Genomic DNA, 16,728 nt, shown 5'->3' on the forward strand with positions numbered 1-16,728 from the left:
CTGCAGGCTGCACCAGCTCCTGCCGGCCCCAGACTGGCAGGCCCGTTTTGTTCCCAGACGTCTCGAGCCAGTTGGTCCTCAGACGGGCGGCCAGCGATTGAAGTTTTCAGACGTGCGGCCCCTGTCCCCTCGGGCAAGCCTAGAGGACGCACCCCTCCCGGGCGCCATCAAGCCCCCCACCCCCACCCCACCCCTCACCAGTGCTCCTCTGAGGGCCTCCGGGCCGCCGAGGGGTGGCGGTCGGACCGCTGGGCCCAGGCGGTGCGCAGGGGATGGGCAGGCCGCCCCTCTCGGAGCCTCCACCGCGGCTCGCCAGCGCCACCCCCAGCGGAGCGCAGCGGCTGCAGCCCTGCCCCGGCGCCACGCTCTGGCTCCCCAGCTCCCCGCGACACCGCGGACGGAGCGCGTGACGCAGCCACGCCTCGACTCGGGAAGACAGGCCCAGGGGTCGGGAGTGCGCCGGCTGCAGCTGGGAGGCAGCGGTCAAACCCGGCACGCTTTCAGGCGACATCCGAGGGGTCCATGACCTCGGCCTCGAGGGGGCGCTACTCGTCCTAGCCGAGGCGCGCCCCGAGCGGGCCCCAGGGTCGGGGTCCTGGCCTAGGAGAGGGCTCGGCGAGCCGGAATCTGGGACTGAGGCTGGAGGCCAAAGATGGGCGGCCCAGTGGGATCCGACGCTGCCCGGAGCTGCTCCCACGAGCCCGGGCCTGGGGCGCGAACAAACTTTCCTGCAGCGGAGGGGCGGAGGAGCGGGGCCGCACGGGGGCTTCTCCCCGGAGCCTCCGCTCTCCACCTGCCGGCGCTCAGCCTCCGCCCAGCCTTCGTCCCCTCCCCCGCGCCCGCCCCCTCCCCCGCGCGCCTCGGTGCGCTCAGGCTCCTCATCCCTCTCCTCTCCCCTCCTTCTCGAGCCTTTCTCCCCCACTTTTCTCCGGTCTCTTCTTTTGTATTCTCTCCTCCCTCGCCGCCCGGATGCCTCTCGGCTCCTCGGGGCCGCAGGGGAGGAGGTGAGCGCGCTCCGCCGGGGGCCTGCGCGGCGCGGCGGGAGGCGTTACTCCTACTTCTCCCGGGTAATTTGGAGAGATTGTGTGTGTGTGTGTGCGTGCGCGCGCGCGCGCAGGAGCTGGAGGCGAAAAGGGGTAGGATCCAGCGCCGAGCAGAGAGGGTCAGGGTCTTTGACGCTCCTCGCCAGCTGCACAACCCTCCCGGAGCCAAGTGTGAGTGCGGGGGAGAGAGCGCGCGCGCGCGTGCACCCGGGCTGGCTGCGCTGGGCACGCCCGGTGGCCCGGGGCCCCGGGGTCCGGGGTCCTGTCTGGCGGCCCGGGATTACCGTGACGTCACATTGAGCCTCTGGCCACCTTGCACTGGGACACCTGGGGAGCCTCACAGCCCCGCGCCGCGCCTCACCTCGCCACCGCGTGTCTTTTGGGAACTCGCACCTTCTTCCTTCCCCTGCCCATCCATGGGCCCTTCTATCTTCTGGACCCCACGGGCCGGCGGGGCGCCTTCCGGAGCCCAGGGCTCGGCACCCGGGCTGCCCTCGGCTCTGCCTCCAGTTGGGCCAAGCGGGCAGAGGACCCGGCGCTGGGCACCCGCAGCCGAGTAAGGAACGGAGAGCTCCGCACGGCTAGGGTCGCCGAACCTCGAGGCTGAGACGGGAACTCGGCAAGGGAAGAGGAAGCCAGCCCGGGGACAGCCACGATGTCCTTCCCCCACTTCGGACACCCGTACAGTGGCGCTTCCCAGGTAAGAAGCGCCTCCGTGGGGTCGCGGACAGACGGGGTGGAGGGGTTGCGCAGTGCACGCGCCTGCCCCGGAGAGCCCTCTTCCCGGGTCCCGGGGGAAACCAGCGGGGCCAGCACCGGGGTCACGGACCGCAGCCCCCTCAGCCGTCCCCGACCCCCGACTGAGGACGTGCGGCCCGCCGCAGGGCACTGCCCACGCGCTTGGCATGCTGGGTGGGATCTTGGGGCGCCGCCGTCAGGCCGCTACCCTGTGCGGCTGACCCAGGCGGCGGGACAGTCTCGGACGGGGAGACGCCGGGGCCTGAGCGCGGTGCTCAGCGCCGGTGTTGTTCGTGGTGGTGCGGGTGTGCTGACCTCCGTTCTCATCCTATCCTCCCTTGGGCGGCTCCAATCTCTCTGCCTCTGCTTCCCCTAAACTAGGGTGGGCGTTGTGCCAAGACAGGGGTTTCCTGGGGAGCAATTCTGAGCACACCCACTGCGTCTCCAGGCTCTGAACAGAGGCGCCAGGCACATTTCCTAGGGTTTAGGGCCAGCTCGACCTTTGACCCGCTGTGTGCCTTTGGACAAGTCTCAAGACTTCCCGAGTCCTGGATTTCCTGTCTATAAAACGGGAGTAGCGATGAGACCCGGGTGATGGGGGCGGGGCGGAGGCTGTGGTTTCTTTAGTGGCGGTTTCAGACGGTCGCGTTTCGCGACACCTGGAGCCCGGCGTCAGCACTTCTATAGGGGTAGTGTGGATCAATTGCCTTCGGAGCATTCTCGCCCCAGCACGTCGCAGAGTGCCAGCACGCAGTGGCGTTGGTGTAGCATGAAGGCGCGAATGAAGGAGCGAACCGGCCATACCCTCCGTCCCTCCGGCACCTGCCGGGCCAAGGCGCAGCCTCTGACCTCCAGTGCCCCCTCTCTCCTCCTTGTAGTTTCTCGTGTCTGCAAGTTCCAGCGCCACTTGCTGCGAATCCGCTCCGCGCTCGGTGTCAGAGGTGGCCTCTGGCTCCACCCCGGCACCCGCTCTCTGCTGCGCACCCTATGACAATCCGCTACTGGGCAGCGCGCGGCCGGAGCTAGGCGCTGCCTTGGGCATCTACGGAGCCCCCTACGCGGCTGCTGCAGCTGCGCAGAGCTACCCTGGCTACCTGCCCTACGGCCCGGAGCCGCCCGCGCTCTATGGGGCGCTGGTGAGTCCCGGGGGATGGGGGGTCTGGGGTTGGGCAGCGGCAGGTGAAATCCAGTGTGACCTCCCCAGGAAAAATAGAGGCAGGAAAGAAAGGGTTAGCACTGTGCATAACGACATCAACAGCCCTTTGCAGTTTGGCAGTGTAGAAAGTGCTCGCACTTCTCTTATCGGTGAGGAAGGCAAGCCAGCACTCTTTGCAAGAGGAAATTGAGGTACCCAGAAGTCCAGAGTCTCGAGGTATGCAGGCTCAGGGGAGAGCTCTAAAAGAGCCGGAAGTGCCCCAGCTGGGGTGGGAGTCGCCAGGGCCACGTGATCCCCACAGCTGGTATTTAACTCCTGCGTATTCTGCACCAGGGAATCTCACCAGGCTCCCTACCAGTGAGATCTTTTCAGTCACCCTTAGCTACTATTATTACCCTCCTTTTACCAAGGGAGAAACTGAGGCAGAGAGTGTCGCAACAGCTGTGCCCCAAGTTGCACGGCCCATGCCAGTGGTGGCACCACAATGTGAAGTGACCTTGACCCCCACCCCACAGTTCACCACCTCCCCCTGCCTCCTTCCCCAATATGGTGCTGAACTGGCTTTTCTTTCCCACCAGAATGCACAGTATGAATTTAAGGAGGCTACAGGGAGTTTCACACCAGGCCTGGCACAAACAGGAGCCTATTATCCCTACGAGCAGACATTAGGGCAGTACCAGTACGACCGGTAAGAAGTGGGGGCACCTTGGGGGCTGGCACCACCAGTCACCTGCCCAAGGTGGGTGGCAGACTGTCCCCTGGCCTGGAGCTGCCGGCTCTCAGCCTGGAACCTGAGCTCATTCTCCCCACAGCTATGGCACCGTGGAACTGAGCAGCGCCGGGCGCAGGAAGAACGCCACGCGGGAGACCACCAGCACGCTCAAGGCCTGGCTCAATGAGCACCGCAAGAACCCCTACCCCACCAAGGGCGAGAAGATCATGCTGGCCATCATCACCAAGATGACCCTCACCCAGGTGTCCACCTGGTTCGCCAACGCGCGCCGGCGCCTCAAGAAGGAGAACAAGATGACCTGGGCGCCCAAGAACAAAGGAGGGGAGGACAGGAAGGCAGAGGGTGGAGCAGATGACTCCCTGGGCTGCCTCAAAGGGGACAGCAAAGGTACCGCCCACCGTCACCTCCCCACCTTAGGGGTTTTAGAAGCGGTGAGCAGTGCGCTCTGCAGAAGGCGCCCTGTGGGGATAGATTGCCCCCCAAAGCGCTTCTTGACTTACCCATGCACTTGAATCCCCTGCCTGCCTCAGGCCCTTTGCCTATGCGCTTCCTGCCCCTTGGAATTCCCTACAGAACCCCATCCTCATCCCAGCGGTGACTATCACATCAGTTTTTAAAATTTCTTTTGCCGTATTTATTGCTATGAGAAGGTTTCCATCTATCTAAGCACACTAGAATATCCGTCCCACTACACTATGTCCTACCTTCAGGTATTCACTCAGCTCTTAAATGATGCTGGCCCACAGCTGGCACTTGGGAAATAGTTGCTGAATGAAAGAAGGTAACAGCAGCCACCTGTGGGTGTTGAACTCGGGCAAAACTTCCCTCCTGTTTTCGCTATGGGGGAACTGAGATCCAAGACTGCGCCAGCCAGAGAGCCGTTTCCTGGGAGAGGAAGGGTCCCCCGAGGGTGGGGGTGGAGCTGGGGGCAAGTTGGGGGGGGGGCGTGGAGCAGGTCTGGTGGATCACACCGAGGCCGCTCTGAGTGCGCACTTGCCCCGCTAAACACTCGCGATGGATGGGCACCCCCGCGCATCTCTCTTGGGCCCTGGGGCTTTTCTCACTCGCTCTTAATTGCCTGCAGACGTTACTGCTAGCCAGGAGGCCCAGGAACTCCGGCTGAGTGACCTGGAAGACCTGGAGGAAGAGGAGGAGGAGGAAGCGGAAGAAGAGGAGGCAGCGGCTGCAGCTGCCGACAGGCTGCCGGGGTTCCGTACGGACGCACAGTTGCTGCCTGCACCGTACGCCACGCCTCCGGACGAGCGGTTGGAGCGCAGGCAGTGCGGTCTAGTGGCGCCCCGCTTCTCCTTCAGCGAGCCCCCCGGGTCGGGAGAAGTTCACTTCCTCACAGCGGAGCCAGGGGGCCCCACGCTGACCACGCACTACCCCCGCGGCGAGAAACCGCGCATCTGGTCTCTGGCTTACACTGCGGCCGCCGGCGCTGTGGAAGGCGCACCTCCAATCGGACCCAGACCGCGAAGCCCTGAGTGCCACATGATCCCGGGACAGCCTCCTCGCTCCTCCAGGCCACCCGCGGTTCCCAGAGACGCCATAGGCGAGGAGTCATCCCGCGTAGCCAAAGCTTTTGGAAACCCGAGGTTTGCCCTGCAGGGGTTGCCGCTGAACTGTGCGCCCTGCCCGCGGCGGAGGGAGCCTGCAGTGCAGTGCCCGTACCCATCGGGCGCAGAAGGTAGTGGGCCCCCAAGGGCGCTGAGAGTGCCTGTGCCAAAGAGCGCCCTGCCTTTCACCACCTCTCCTCTCTGCCGCGTGCCCGGGTTCAGCAGCGGCCCGCAGCACTCCTTGAGACACAGAAGCGTAGCGCGATTTCAAAGCTGAGTCACAGAGGGGGACAGGAAGTTTCCCTGGGATCACTCAGAGTCACTGAAAAGGTGCACAGCGCACAGCTCTGCACCGGTGGCCTTCGGTCCAGCCCGTGCACCTGCTGTGCAGCACCACACCCCTCTAGCACAGGTGCTCTGTCCCCTGCCTCGGCGGGGGAGGGGGAGGGGGAGGGGAAGGAGGCCAGCTGGCCCCTTGCTGTGCCGAGACCCCACACCTGGAGGCGGAGGCCGATGGGAAGCCTTTCAGAGAAGTCCAGGGGAGAGTGTCAGTCACACGGTACTGATTTAAGTCCAGCCTGCGGCCCAGGATTGGTTCTGTCCCCCACAGAACCCTCCTTCCAGCGAGCCTCATCTTCCTGCAGGGTCAGACTGCCCATCCGTGCCCCCTGCCCCAGCTGACCTCCAGGTGCGGGAGGGAATCCCGCACACACACAAAGGAACACTCTCCAGGCAGGAGGCACCCTCTAGCAATTGCTGTCACATTCGGCTGTTGGTAGTAATTTCTCTCAGCATTAGCTGGCTTAGAAATCAGGTTAGGCTGATACTCTGAGTCCAAACGTGACCTCTGGCAAGCGCATTGCCACCAGCCCCGGGCTCGCTCCTGGAGGAGCAGGCACCTACCTCGCATGGCAGAGGACTCGCCTGGAAGCGGCCTTCGAGTTGTAATCAACCTTTCCTCTCTCAGCAGGTTAGCGCACCAGCTGCGATTTGCGGAAGCATCTTGGAAATGAGCCCCACTTTTCAAATTCACCTCCACGCTAAGAAGCTGCCAGGCCTTGCCGGGGACTAGGAGCTCTCACTTGGCCTAAGAGACCGTCGGAGACCCTCCGAGACGCCGTCCCTGCCCACAGAGCCGGGGGACCTTGTGAGATCCCGCGCGCGGGCGAAGCGTCTGGGTGCCTCCGGGAAGGCCACGGCGGACGCCGGGCGAGGGCGCCCGGAGCGCCGACATCCTCAAGTCAACCTCCTCCTCGGGATTCCGAGCCTGCAGCCTGCTGCTCACCCCCCCGCCCTCACCCCCGCCCCTCACTTTGTAAGGACCACCGCGTCTTCTCCCCCTGCACCCCTTGGGTCCTTAAAAGTCATCAATCCCAACCCTGCTGTGCAGCCTCGTTGTGCCAGGGGCGCGCAGAGAAGTGGCGGTGGGGGTGGATAGGGTGTTGCCAGGGGCTTAGGGACCGGGCGGCTTCGGCGGCAGACCCCATTCCCTTTAATAGGAGAGAAACCGACAGGTAACGCACCAGGCCGTGGCGCTCACCGCTTCACGCACGCAACGCGCGGGCTGGGCTGATGAAGCCGCCGGCTGGTGTACGTGGGAAGTGTCGGAAGATGGCAGGGGATTTGGGAGGCGCATTTCTTCCCCGGGTTCGGAGGTGGATTGTAAACGTATTGGAAAGAGGGGCAGTGGTGATATCTTGGCGACCCCTTGTCCGGGCGCTGGGGACCCCGCAGCGCGCGGGGCCGTTTTTTTCCATTTATTCCAAAATGTCAGAAAACACTTCTGGAACAGCCCACCTGATGGGAACTGGCAGGGAAGGAAAAGGGGCTTTGACCCCCTTGCGGGCAGAGCGAGAGGTTGGGGGTGAAAGAGTTAAAAACGCCCGAGTTCGCGTCCCGGGCCCAGTGTGGCCTCAGCTTCAGCCAGCGAGGGAGCCAGCGCACCGCGCCTGAAGGGGCAAAGGGCGCCCGGCAGTGCCCCGGAGCGGGCTCGGAGTCGCTGGGGGTGTCGGCCAGGCGCGCAGGGAGGCAGCTGGACCGTGTGTCCGCGGGCTGGGTGCTACCGGAGCGTTGGCGATGACGCTGGCCCCTGCGTGTCCCGGTCCCCGCGCCCCCGGCCGGGGGAAGACCTTGAGTCCCTGAAATCTAGGGCGAGAGGGTCCGCTTCCTCGATCCATTTCAAAATCCCTGCGGGCTGCATAGGGGAACGGCGGGCGGCGGATGTTGGAGAAGCTGGTGGAAACAGAGGCAGCCCCGTTCGCCCCGCCCCTCCCGGCGCGTTCTTTAGAGATCGGAGGGTGTTCTGGAGATGTGATTTACAAAAGCAGAAACCCACTCTTCAGATGAGGAAACTGAGGTCACACGCGACGGCAGGGGACTGGCTCGGGCTCGCGCGGGTCAGCGGAGCCGGCGCGCTCTGGGACCAACGCCCCCTCCTAGCGCTCGCCCGCCCCGCCTCCCGTGAGGGCCCCCTCCCTTCTCCCGTCGCTCCTGGGCGACAGCTGCTCCCACCCCCAGCCTCCCCGGGGACGCTCCAGTCGCCCTTGCTGACCCGCGGCTTAGGGTCCGGAAAATTAAACTGCGAAAAGATAAACATTATTTCCAGTCGGCTTTACGGGATTAACGCTTGTAATAAAGAGCCTTAGATGCAGGTTTCTAGAAAGGCGCCCTCGACCCCACTGCCTCCTGAGGGGCCAGGTAGAGCCCTCGGGAGACTGCAGAAGCTTCCATCCTGGGGTTCCCAGTTGAGAGTGGGGCTCCACTGGCCATTTGGTGGAGAGGAGAGGGGCCCAGGGTTAGCACCTGGAGATGGGAACCGAAGGCCAGGCTGGAGGGGACCCATGAACCCCAAGGTCATGTGGCCCATGGGAGACTGGTTCCGGAGTTGTGCCTGCATGCTGCACAGAACCATTCCACCTTATGTAGCAGCAGCGGGCCTTGGCAAAGGAGGCAGGCCTTGGTTGCCTGCCTTGCCACCCAGCACCCAGGAAGTAGTCTCATCTTGTTTGGGAGACGCGGGGAATCCTGTCATCTCTGGTTGTCCCAGAGATTGGGGCCTCATTGGCTGGACTCGATAAGGGGCCTGAAAACTCTGGTCTAGGGCCCCAGATAAGCTTCTTTGCCTTCCCAACCGCATCACTACCTTGGGAGGTGGCTTGGACAAGCTCCTTCCCCTCTCAGATCTCCAGGTATGAAATTCCAGAATGATCTGGTTCCCCATCCAGGTACTCAGTGTCTCCTCCCGAGCTGGCGGTGAGCTCCAGGGGTCCAGGCAAAGGGCCTGAGAATGGCATGTCTGAGCCTGCGATTATCCCAGCCCCCCAGGCCCCAGTGGCAATCTGTTCCCACATTTCTCCCCCCTCTGAGAGCCTCCTGCAAAGCTCCCAATATAATCTCCCAGAATCATATTTTGAATACAGTTTTGATTAAACACGGGAGCAGTGGGCGGGCGGGTGCAGCCCCGCTCTCCTCTGCTGCACCTGCTGGCGCTCGCAGACAGCTGGCCCGTGAGCTCCGCACACTGAGTGCCAGTAACTGCAGAAAGACCCGGAGGCGCTGGGCTGTGGCCAGTCTGTAGGATCTGGACGCTCCAGCTCCTCTGATGGCAGAAGCCTCCCTTCCTCGGGGACTCAGCCCCCTGGAGGAGAGGGAGAGCTGAACCAGGAAGCCGTACCACACCCAGTGTCTTTTTCCTTTACCTATTCCTCTCTTGCCAGGCGTCCCTGGCTGTGCGTTGGCCTCTCCAGGTGATCTCTGACGTTAACGAGGACTTCTGCAGTGCTTGCTGTCTGCCAGACTCAACACCCTGGGTTGGTCAGTTTGGGCTGCTACAACAGGATACCATAGGCCACTGGGTGGCCTATAGACAATAGCGATTTATTTCTCACGGTTCTAGAGAAGTCCACGCTAATTTGCTGGCAGACTCGGTGTAGCTGAAGGCTTGCTTCCGGGTTCGTGGATGGCCTGCTTCTCACTGTGTCCTCATTTGGGGGGAGGAGGGAGCCAGCTCTCTGGGGTTTCAGTATTGCAAGGGCACTAATCCCATCTGTGAGGGCTCCACCCTCCTCACCTCCCAAAAGCCCTACTCCAAATCCCAGTAATTTTCAGCATATGAACTTGGGGTGGGAGACACAGATGTTCCATCCGCCCCACTATGTCCTTTAAACTCACTAACCCATATTTGTATTTTACGATAGCCCAGGGAAGCATTGGGATACCTGCTGGTGTGCCCATTTGCTGAATGAGGAAAACAGGCTCCGAGAACTTCAGGAACTCGGTGTCAGTTATCGGGCTGCCAAGAAGTCAGTTTCTGAGTGAGACTGATTCTTTAGCAAGTCTAATACATTCTGTTATTTCAAGCTATTTTATTCAATTATTATCAAGAGTGCGTGTCTGAGACTCCAAATATCTATGAGTCTATTATTTCATGCTTTGGAATCTTTGGTTGCCCTCCTTCCTTCTCAGGAACATCCAACGGGAAAGGACTTCTGGTGCCCCCACCCCCATATCCTGGTCAATGTAGCTACACCATCACCATCAGCCGATAACCAAAGACTCTAGGAGGAGGGCTGGGACAGCAGCCCTCTTGACAGACAACCCAGGCAGTCTGATGGACCTCACTGGAGCCTCAAGTGGCCAGACTCTAAGCTCAACAGGAGGGCTTAGGATGCCTGCTGTTGGTCCAGAGTAAATTCTATCCCAGTAACAGGTGAACAGGTGCGAACATTTCCTCCAGGATTTAATCTGGGTTCACAGTCAATCTCCTCCCTTGGTTCAGCTCTCTTTTTCTCCCCATTCTGAAGTTCAGAGGCTTGTTCTTGGAGGAGGCAGACACCCAGGTGGCTAACTCGCCTTTCCCAGCTGCCTGGGGTTCCAGGGTTGGAAGCATCTTAGGAGGCCTCCGTACCATGGTGCACGAGAGGTTTCTGCTTCCACACAGGAGTGTGCAGGCTGCAGCCTGTACCCATTCAGGGAAAGCCAGCAGTGGCAAGGAGAGCCAAACTCTGAAGCAATGAAAGAACTGCTGAGGATGACTGGCCACCCTGGCTGTCTCCTGCCCGGCAGTTGCCACCTTGGTGGTTTTTTTTTTTTTTTTTTTTTTTTTTGACAGGTAGAGTGGACAGTGAGAGAGAGACAGAGAGAAAGGTCTTCCTTTTGCCGTTGGTTCACCCTCCAATGGCCGCCGCGGTAGCGTGCTGCGGCCGGCACACTGCGCTGATCCGATGGCAGGAGCCAGGTGCTTCTCCTGGTCTCCCATGGGGTGCAGGGCCCAAGCACTTGGGCCATCCTCCACTGCACTCCCTGGCCACAGCAGAGAGCTGGCCTGGAAGAGGGGCAACCGGGTCAGAATCGGTGCCCCGACCGGGACTAGAACCCGGTGTGCCGGCGCCGCAAGGCGGAGGATTAGCCTGTTAAGCCACAGCGCCAGCTGCCACCTTGGTTTTAAGAAGTTCCTTTGTGAAACAAATGCCTTCTCCATTTAGCTTTTGAAATTTGTCTCCAAAACTGACGATTCTTACTCTTGAGGATTCCCATGTCTCCTGCACCTTGGGAGGAGGAGGAGACTTGCTTTACACTGAGATCAGAGGAAGAACTGGGTCCAATGGGCACTCTCCAGTGCTAATGCCAAACACCTACTCTCTCTGCATACTTTTTCCTCATTGAAATACAGTGCGAAAGGGTTGGGAGGAGGAAGAGTGAGTGTTCAGCAAGTCACCGAATGTCTCTGAGACTCAGCTTTCTCCTAGGAGGCTGGGACATGGCACTTTCATAAATTCTGCAGTTTGCTCACCTGGCTGCTACGAGGACAAAGATTTACTTGACTTTTGCTGAGTGGCAAGAGTGAGGGGTTGATAAAGACAAGTGGGCACCAGAGACTTCTCCCTTGTGTAATCAGTGGGTTACAAGAGATTTGAAAAGGGACCAGAACTCGGATAGTCCAGCCTGGGAAGTACGTAATGCCATCATCACAGTGGTAGACACCACAGCCCACATCAGCAGCGGTACACATTGTACTATTTGGTGAATGTTTCTGTCTTATTGTTGAGCAAGCCTATTGCTTATGGGATTATCAGAGGCCGATGTCTTCCCTCACTGGAATTCCCTCATTTGGACTGTCTCACATTCTAGCTGAAATTTACTCAAGGACTTGGGGAACATCCTCCAGAACCGTGATGCTGACAATGGTGATGACGATTCTAGATTCATGGTTCTCTACCCTGGTAACACACACAATCAGCTGGGAGTGGCATGGGTTTGGTTTTGTTTTGATTGAATTTTCAGTACCAATACCCAGGTTGTGCCCCAGACCCATTAAATCCAATCACTAAGGGTTGGAGTCAGAGGTATTTTTTAAGCCCCCAAGTGATCCCAGTGTGCAATGTTGTGAACTGGTGAGCCACAACCAGGCTGTTTCTCTGCCCAGGCCCAGCATTTTCTAGAAGATGTGCATGAATGGAGAGAGAGGGGCATTGGCAGACCAGAAGTCTAGAAGCCTGTGGCTTCTCCCTTTATTTTGTGCCTGCAATTGTTTCCTGCATGGTAAAATGAGGTCTTGTGTTTTCATTTTACTACATGACTTCTGACGAAGCTCCAAGATGGATGAATTCTTGGACAACCAGGGTTGACATCTGGCCAGCCCTGCACATTTCATATCCCTGTTGTCTGGATACTGAGTGGTGAGCAGGGTGGTGATGGCTCCAGCAAGAGATCCTAGGATCCTAGGCACCTGTGTCCATCAAATGGCCCCTGGGGTAGCACAGAGGTGAGCTTGAGCAGGTGCAGTGGTCCTTTACCACTGTTTCTTGGTGTCTCGTTATGTAATGCAGTAGAAAAATTTCTGCCAAACGTAACAGCTAAAAGAACACAGTATTCATTGATTTTCCTTGTGAGTCTGCAATTTGGGAATGGCTTGTTTCTGCTCCGTGAGCCGCTGGAGGATGCGGCTCCACTGAAGCTGGGGCATGCATTTGCAAGGAGGATGCTGGACCCATCGCCCGCAGGCCTTCCCATGGGCCGCTCGAGTCCTCAGTCTTGACAGCTGGGCTTCAAGGGCAAGGGTCCCAAGAGGCCCGGATGGAAGCTGGAAGGCTCAGTTCCCAAACCAATCAGTCCCTCTACATTCTTGTGGCCAGACAAGGCACCAGAGCCTGTCCAGATTCAGGAGGAGGGGAGCTCAGCTCTACCACGTCATGGGAGGACTAGCAAAGGATTCGTTGCCATCTTTGCCAGGATTGGATGACTGGCGATGGTGCAGGTTTGAATGCTCTTCCAGACTTCGCTCTCTTGTTCCACAGGCAGGGGTGAGACTGTCTGTTAGTTGGCTCGTGCTGCCTTAACAAAGTACTGCAGGCTTACACTATGGAAATCTACATCGGACGATTTTGGAGACTGGGAAATCCAAGATTGAGGTTGCTTGCTGTGTGCTCACGTGGAGGCGAGAGAGCTCTGGTGCCCCTTGCTCTTCCCATAAGGGTACGGTCCTATCAGGTCAGGGCCTCGCATCTAAGACCCCGTTTAACCTCCTCACAGACCGGATCTCTAAACAAAGTCAGACTGGGGGGTTAGCGCTTCAATTTGTGACTCAGGGGGATGCAAACATCTAGTCTGTAAGAGACTGGAACCTAGAACCCACAATGGAAGAGGCCAGTCAGCGGCAGGTGGCAGAGGGCACTGACTGCTCCCCAGTCACAGAGGTTGAGTTGAGGCAGGCAGCCTGCCGTCCATCCACACTCCAGCATCAGTGTCTCGGCCTGGGGAGCAGTGCCTGTCCCATGTGTATTCAAGCTCTGTTGAGGACCTGACATGTCCTATGAGAGCACTTCAAAAGGTTCATGGGAAATGGAATTAATAAACACTAAAAATACAAACTCAAGTTCAAGACACGTCCGCGAGCAATGGTATCAATGAAACAGTCCGTTCCTGAAGGACGGAGCTCCTGGGACTCTAACTCTGTCCATGCTGTCGATTTTTCACATTATTAAGTGGGAAAAAAAATGGGATCCCTCTAAAGTTTTTTTTAACATTAGGCAAGAAAAAGAAGTCAGAAAGAACCAATCAAGACTAAAGCTTTGCCGTCAAACCTCTGCCACAGTTGCCCTCGTTTGATGAGGGGAACGAGCAGCAGCCGTCATGGGGGAGGAGGACCCTCCCAGGGCAGCTTTTCCGGGGATCTTCCGGCTCACACGTTGGCTGACTTTTTTAAAACACTCCCCAGACATGCAGATGTTACCATGCTTAGGCCCTGCAGGAAGCCAGCAAGTAAAATGCCTTGAGCAGCCCCAAGAACAGCTGCATGACCATCGCTCCTGGCCAGTGCACCCTGGCTTACACGGAGCCACTTTCCCCTCTTGGTGGCCATTGCGAGCATTGTGCTTTGTCTTCAGGACCCCAGCTCTGCTGTTTACTAGTTGTGAAACCTCAAGCACGTGGCGCAGCCTCTCAGCCTCAATTTTCACATCTTTAAAATGGGAGTGCTAAAGTACCTATCTCACAGGACTGCCGGAAGGGTTAAGCAGTTAGTAGCTAAACCATTAGATGCGTTAGACTTGTGGGCGGCCCCCAGCCAGTATTCTGTAACATGTAAGCTCTGAACTCTCTGGCCCCTGCCACAGTCCCACCTCCCCAGCAAGGCCTGGAGTCACTGCTGTGTCCCTCTGGCTCCTTACCCCCAGGCAAGGTCACAGCTCACACAGGTCCTCTTACCTAGAGCAGACACGGGGTCATTTACTCCAGTGTCCATTTAGGGAGAAACCTCGCCCAGCAGATTTTATGAATTGTTCACACTTCCCCTTATCAAGATTAATGGCGCAATTGCCCACGGTCAGTCCTTCTGTGGTCGCAGCTAATGACTTCAGCCCTCAACACGTTTCCTCCGCATTTGCTTCGGAAAATCATTCCCAACAGCAAGACTGCTTTAATAGCCACCTGGTACTAATGATGCCTTTTAAGTGCATAAAGAGAATCTCTAAGTACCAAACGGGAGCCCCATCGACTGGTGACAACAGCTCTTGACATTGACACACACTGCAAGGTCAGAGCCGCTGTGGTGCACGGGGACTTCTACTCGGCCTAACAGTGGGGAATTATTTTAGTACTTTGGAAAACACCTCATTATTCCCCACTGTTCCTCAAACAGCCCCTTAGCACGGTTTGCTGGGGCCTGCTATGTACATTTCAAAGCTTGCCAGCTGCTGCTACTTCTCATTTTGCCTTCAAGATTTAGGCCATTCCCAAACATGCACTTTTTTTTTTTTTTAACCTCCCAGTTCTCTTTAATTAGCTACACTTTTCCATTTTTAGATAAACGGGTTTGGGACACAAGGCAATGGTTTACAGCCTCCCGCTGTAGAGGTCTTGTCCTCCCCTCACTGCTTGGACCCCACACACTCAGCTGGCCAGGAGCTTGGGAGCACCTGGAATTGAAGAACACGGATACAGGGCCTGGGGTTTAGCCTAGTGGTGAAGACACTGGTTGGAACGCTTGCGTCCCACGTTGGAGAGCCTATGTTCGAGTTCCAGGTTCGAGTCCCAACCTCACTCCAGATTCCTGCCAAGGCACACACTTGGAAGCAGCAAATGACAGTTCCTGCCATCGATACGGAAGACCTAGACTGAGTACCTGTCTCCTGGCTTCAGCCTGGCCCCGTCGTACCCGTTGTGGACATTTGGGGAGTGAATCATCAAATAGGAACTCTCTCCCTCTCTCATCTGCCTCTCAAATAAATAATTTTTTTTAAAAAAGAAGAAAGGGGGACAAGTATCCAGTGCAGCAGTGAAGCCACCCCTTGGGTCGCCTTCATTGCATTTGGGAGTGCCTAGGTTCGAGTCCTGGCCCCGCTCTCCACTCCAGCTTCCTGTCTTACACCTTGCAAGACAATGGTGGTGACCCAAGGGGTTGGATCCCTAGCACCCACACTGGGTTTCCATCCCTGACTTTTGTGGGCATTTGGGGAGTGAGCCCACATGATGGGAAATCTCTCTCTCTCTCTTTCTTTTTCTCTCCCTGCTTTTCAAATAAATACAATTTCAAAAATCATCAGACCCAGCCGTGTTCATATTCTGTTCCCACTGCCATGTAGTTCCTGGCTGAAGCTGAGCATGGTCCTCATCTCTCTTAGTCTCAGTCTGTTTGTAAGTAAAATGGGGTAGAACTAGAGTTCAGCCTGTGCAGCGTGGGTGAGGTTCAAGTCCGTGTTAGGTGAGTATCTCAGCAGCTGGCTCACACACTCGATAAATGCGGGTTGTTGATGTCTTGCTTAGCTGGAGCTGGGGCCCCTGGGGAGGGGACAGACAGTGCCTTCCGTGCCCGTGCTATGATGGTGATGTAAACTATGGAATCTCACATGTCACCTCACCACGCGGCTTCTGTTGGAAAAGTGCTACTCCTTGCACTCTGGACCCTGGGCACCTGGTGTCACCCTCTGACCACGACACTGTTCACCTGCTGGGGTGAACCCTCCCTGGTCCTTTGCCAGCTGCCACTCTACACCAGATTCCCATTTTCCGTCGATCCAGAGCTAGCACATGGTTTGACTGTCACTTCCTGGGCAGACTTCAGCCTTCCGTTTATGGAATGGTTCCTGGCCTCCTGTCCTGTTCAACTGTTTGTGCTTGGGGGCGGGGCTTGCCGTTCAGACCTCGTCTGGGAGCCTAGGTGAGGCTGCCTTCAGGCAGGAGGCGCCTGACGCTTGGGTGGAGCCAGGGGGGGGCATTGCCAAAGGTTCTCCCGCAGACTTGAGGAGGGCAAGAGAGGAGGCAGGAGCGGGTGGGAGGGGAGCAGCGGGGGAGCCTGGACCAGAGCAAGGAAGTGAGGACGTGAAAATGGGCAGACATTGAGGGCGTCAACTCAGAGCCACCAAAGGGTGAGAAACACGTTGCCGACGAGCCAGGAAGGTGGGGAAGTGGAAGCCGTGCAGTGTCTGAGTGCTGTGCCTCCAGTGGGATTTGCTCAATGCGAGCTCCTGGACTGTGCAACTCAGGGGCAGAAGCGGGTAGGGGCCTATCGTGTGCTTTCTGGGCTGGCTTCTCGCGCACGCACTGAGCTGGAGCCACTTCCTCATGACTTGGGATACACAGGGCGTCCCTCCGGCGATGTCATGGAGCCAGCAGGCCTGGAGGACTGGGGGTGGAAGCCACGCCCGCAGCTCCTCGAAGCTCCTCTTCCTCTAACTCTCAGTCGCTCTTGGACCCCATCACAGCGGTGACATTTGACATATGACACCGTGAGTTTCCCTTGACCCCTTTGTCCGGTGCCATTAAATGGCCTGAAGTTAAAATGTTAATTATCATTCATCATTTTTTATGAAATGCCTTTGCTGATCCATAAATTCAGCAGAGAGGGGCCTCTTCTGGGAGCTGACACTTTATGGAAACACTGAGCATCAGAGAAAGCCCCTGAGTGTGTGCAGGCTGCAGGTGCCAATTACTAAGGAAACCCTGCAGCTACAGGTGGGGTGTGAGTGACCTAGCGACAGGGAGAGAGGAGGCAGCTGGGGGCGG

General features: G+C 58.1%; 1 protein-coding gene across 1 annotated transcript; it reads left to right on the plus strand.

The window, feature by feature from the left end:
- The first annotated feature begins 1,698 nt into the window (after positions 1–1,698).
- On the plus strand, positions 1,699–7,309 carry IRX6 (iroquois homeobox 6). The gene is made up of 7 exons (XM_062176014.1): positions 1,699–1,743; positions 2,660–2,917; positions 3,516–3,625; positions 3,750–4,057; positions 4,755–5,360; positions 6,363–6,544; positions 7,079–7,309. Exons 1-7 carry the CDS (start codon positions 1,699–1,701, stop codon positions 7,307–7,309), a joined length of 1,740 nt encoding a protein of 579 aa, XP_062031998.1.
- The last annotated feature ends 9,419 nt before the right edge of the window (positions 7,310–16,728 follow it).

The sequence above is a fragment of the Lepus europaeus genome, chromosome 19 (assembly GCF_033115175.1).
Source record: "Lepus europaeus isolate LE1 chromosome 19, mLepTim1.pri, whole genome shotgun sequence".
Lineage (NCBI taxonomy): Eukaryota > Metazoa > Chordata > Mammalia > Lagomorpha > Leporidae > Lepus > Lepus europaeus.

What these genes read in the sequence shown, in the direction of transcription:
- IRX6 (XM_062176014.1), top strand. Translation starts at nt 1,699, where the DNA reads ATGTCCTTCCCCCACTTCGGACACCCGTACAGTGGCGCTTCCCAG. An exon ending in GGGCAGTACCAGTACGACCG is followed by an intron (nt 3,626 to 3,749) that starts GTAAGAAGTGGG and finishes TTCTCCCCACAG; the next exon opens with CTATGGCACCGTGGAACTGA. An exon ending in GTACCCATCGGGCGCAGAAG is followed by an intron (nt 5,361 to 6,362) that starts GTAGTGGGCCCC and finishes CCCTGCCCACAG; the next exon opens with AGCCGGGGGACCTTGTGAGA.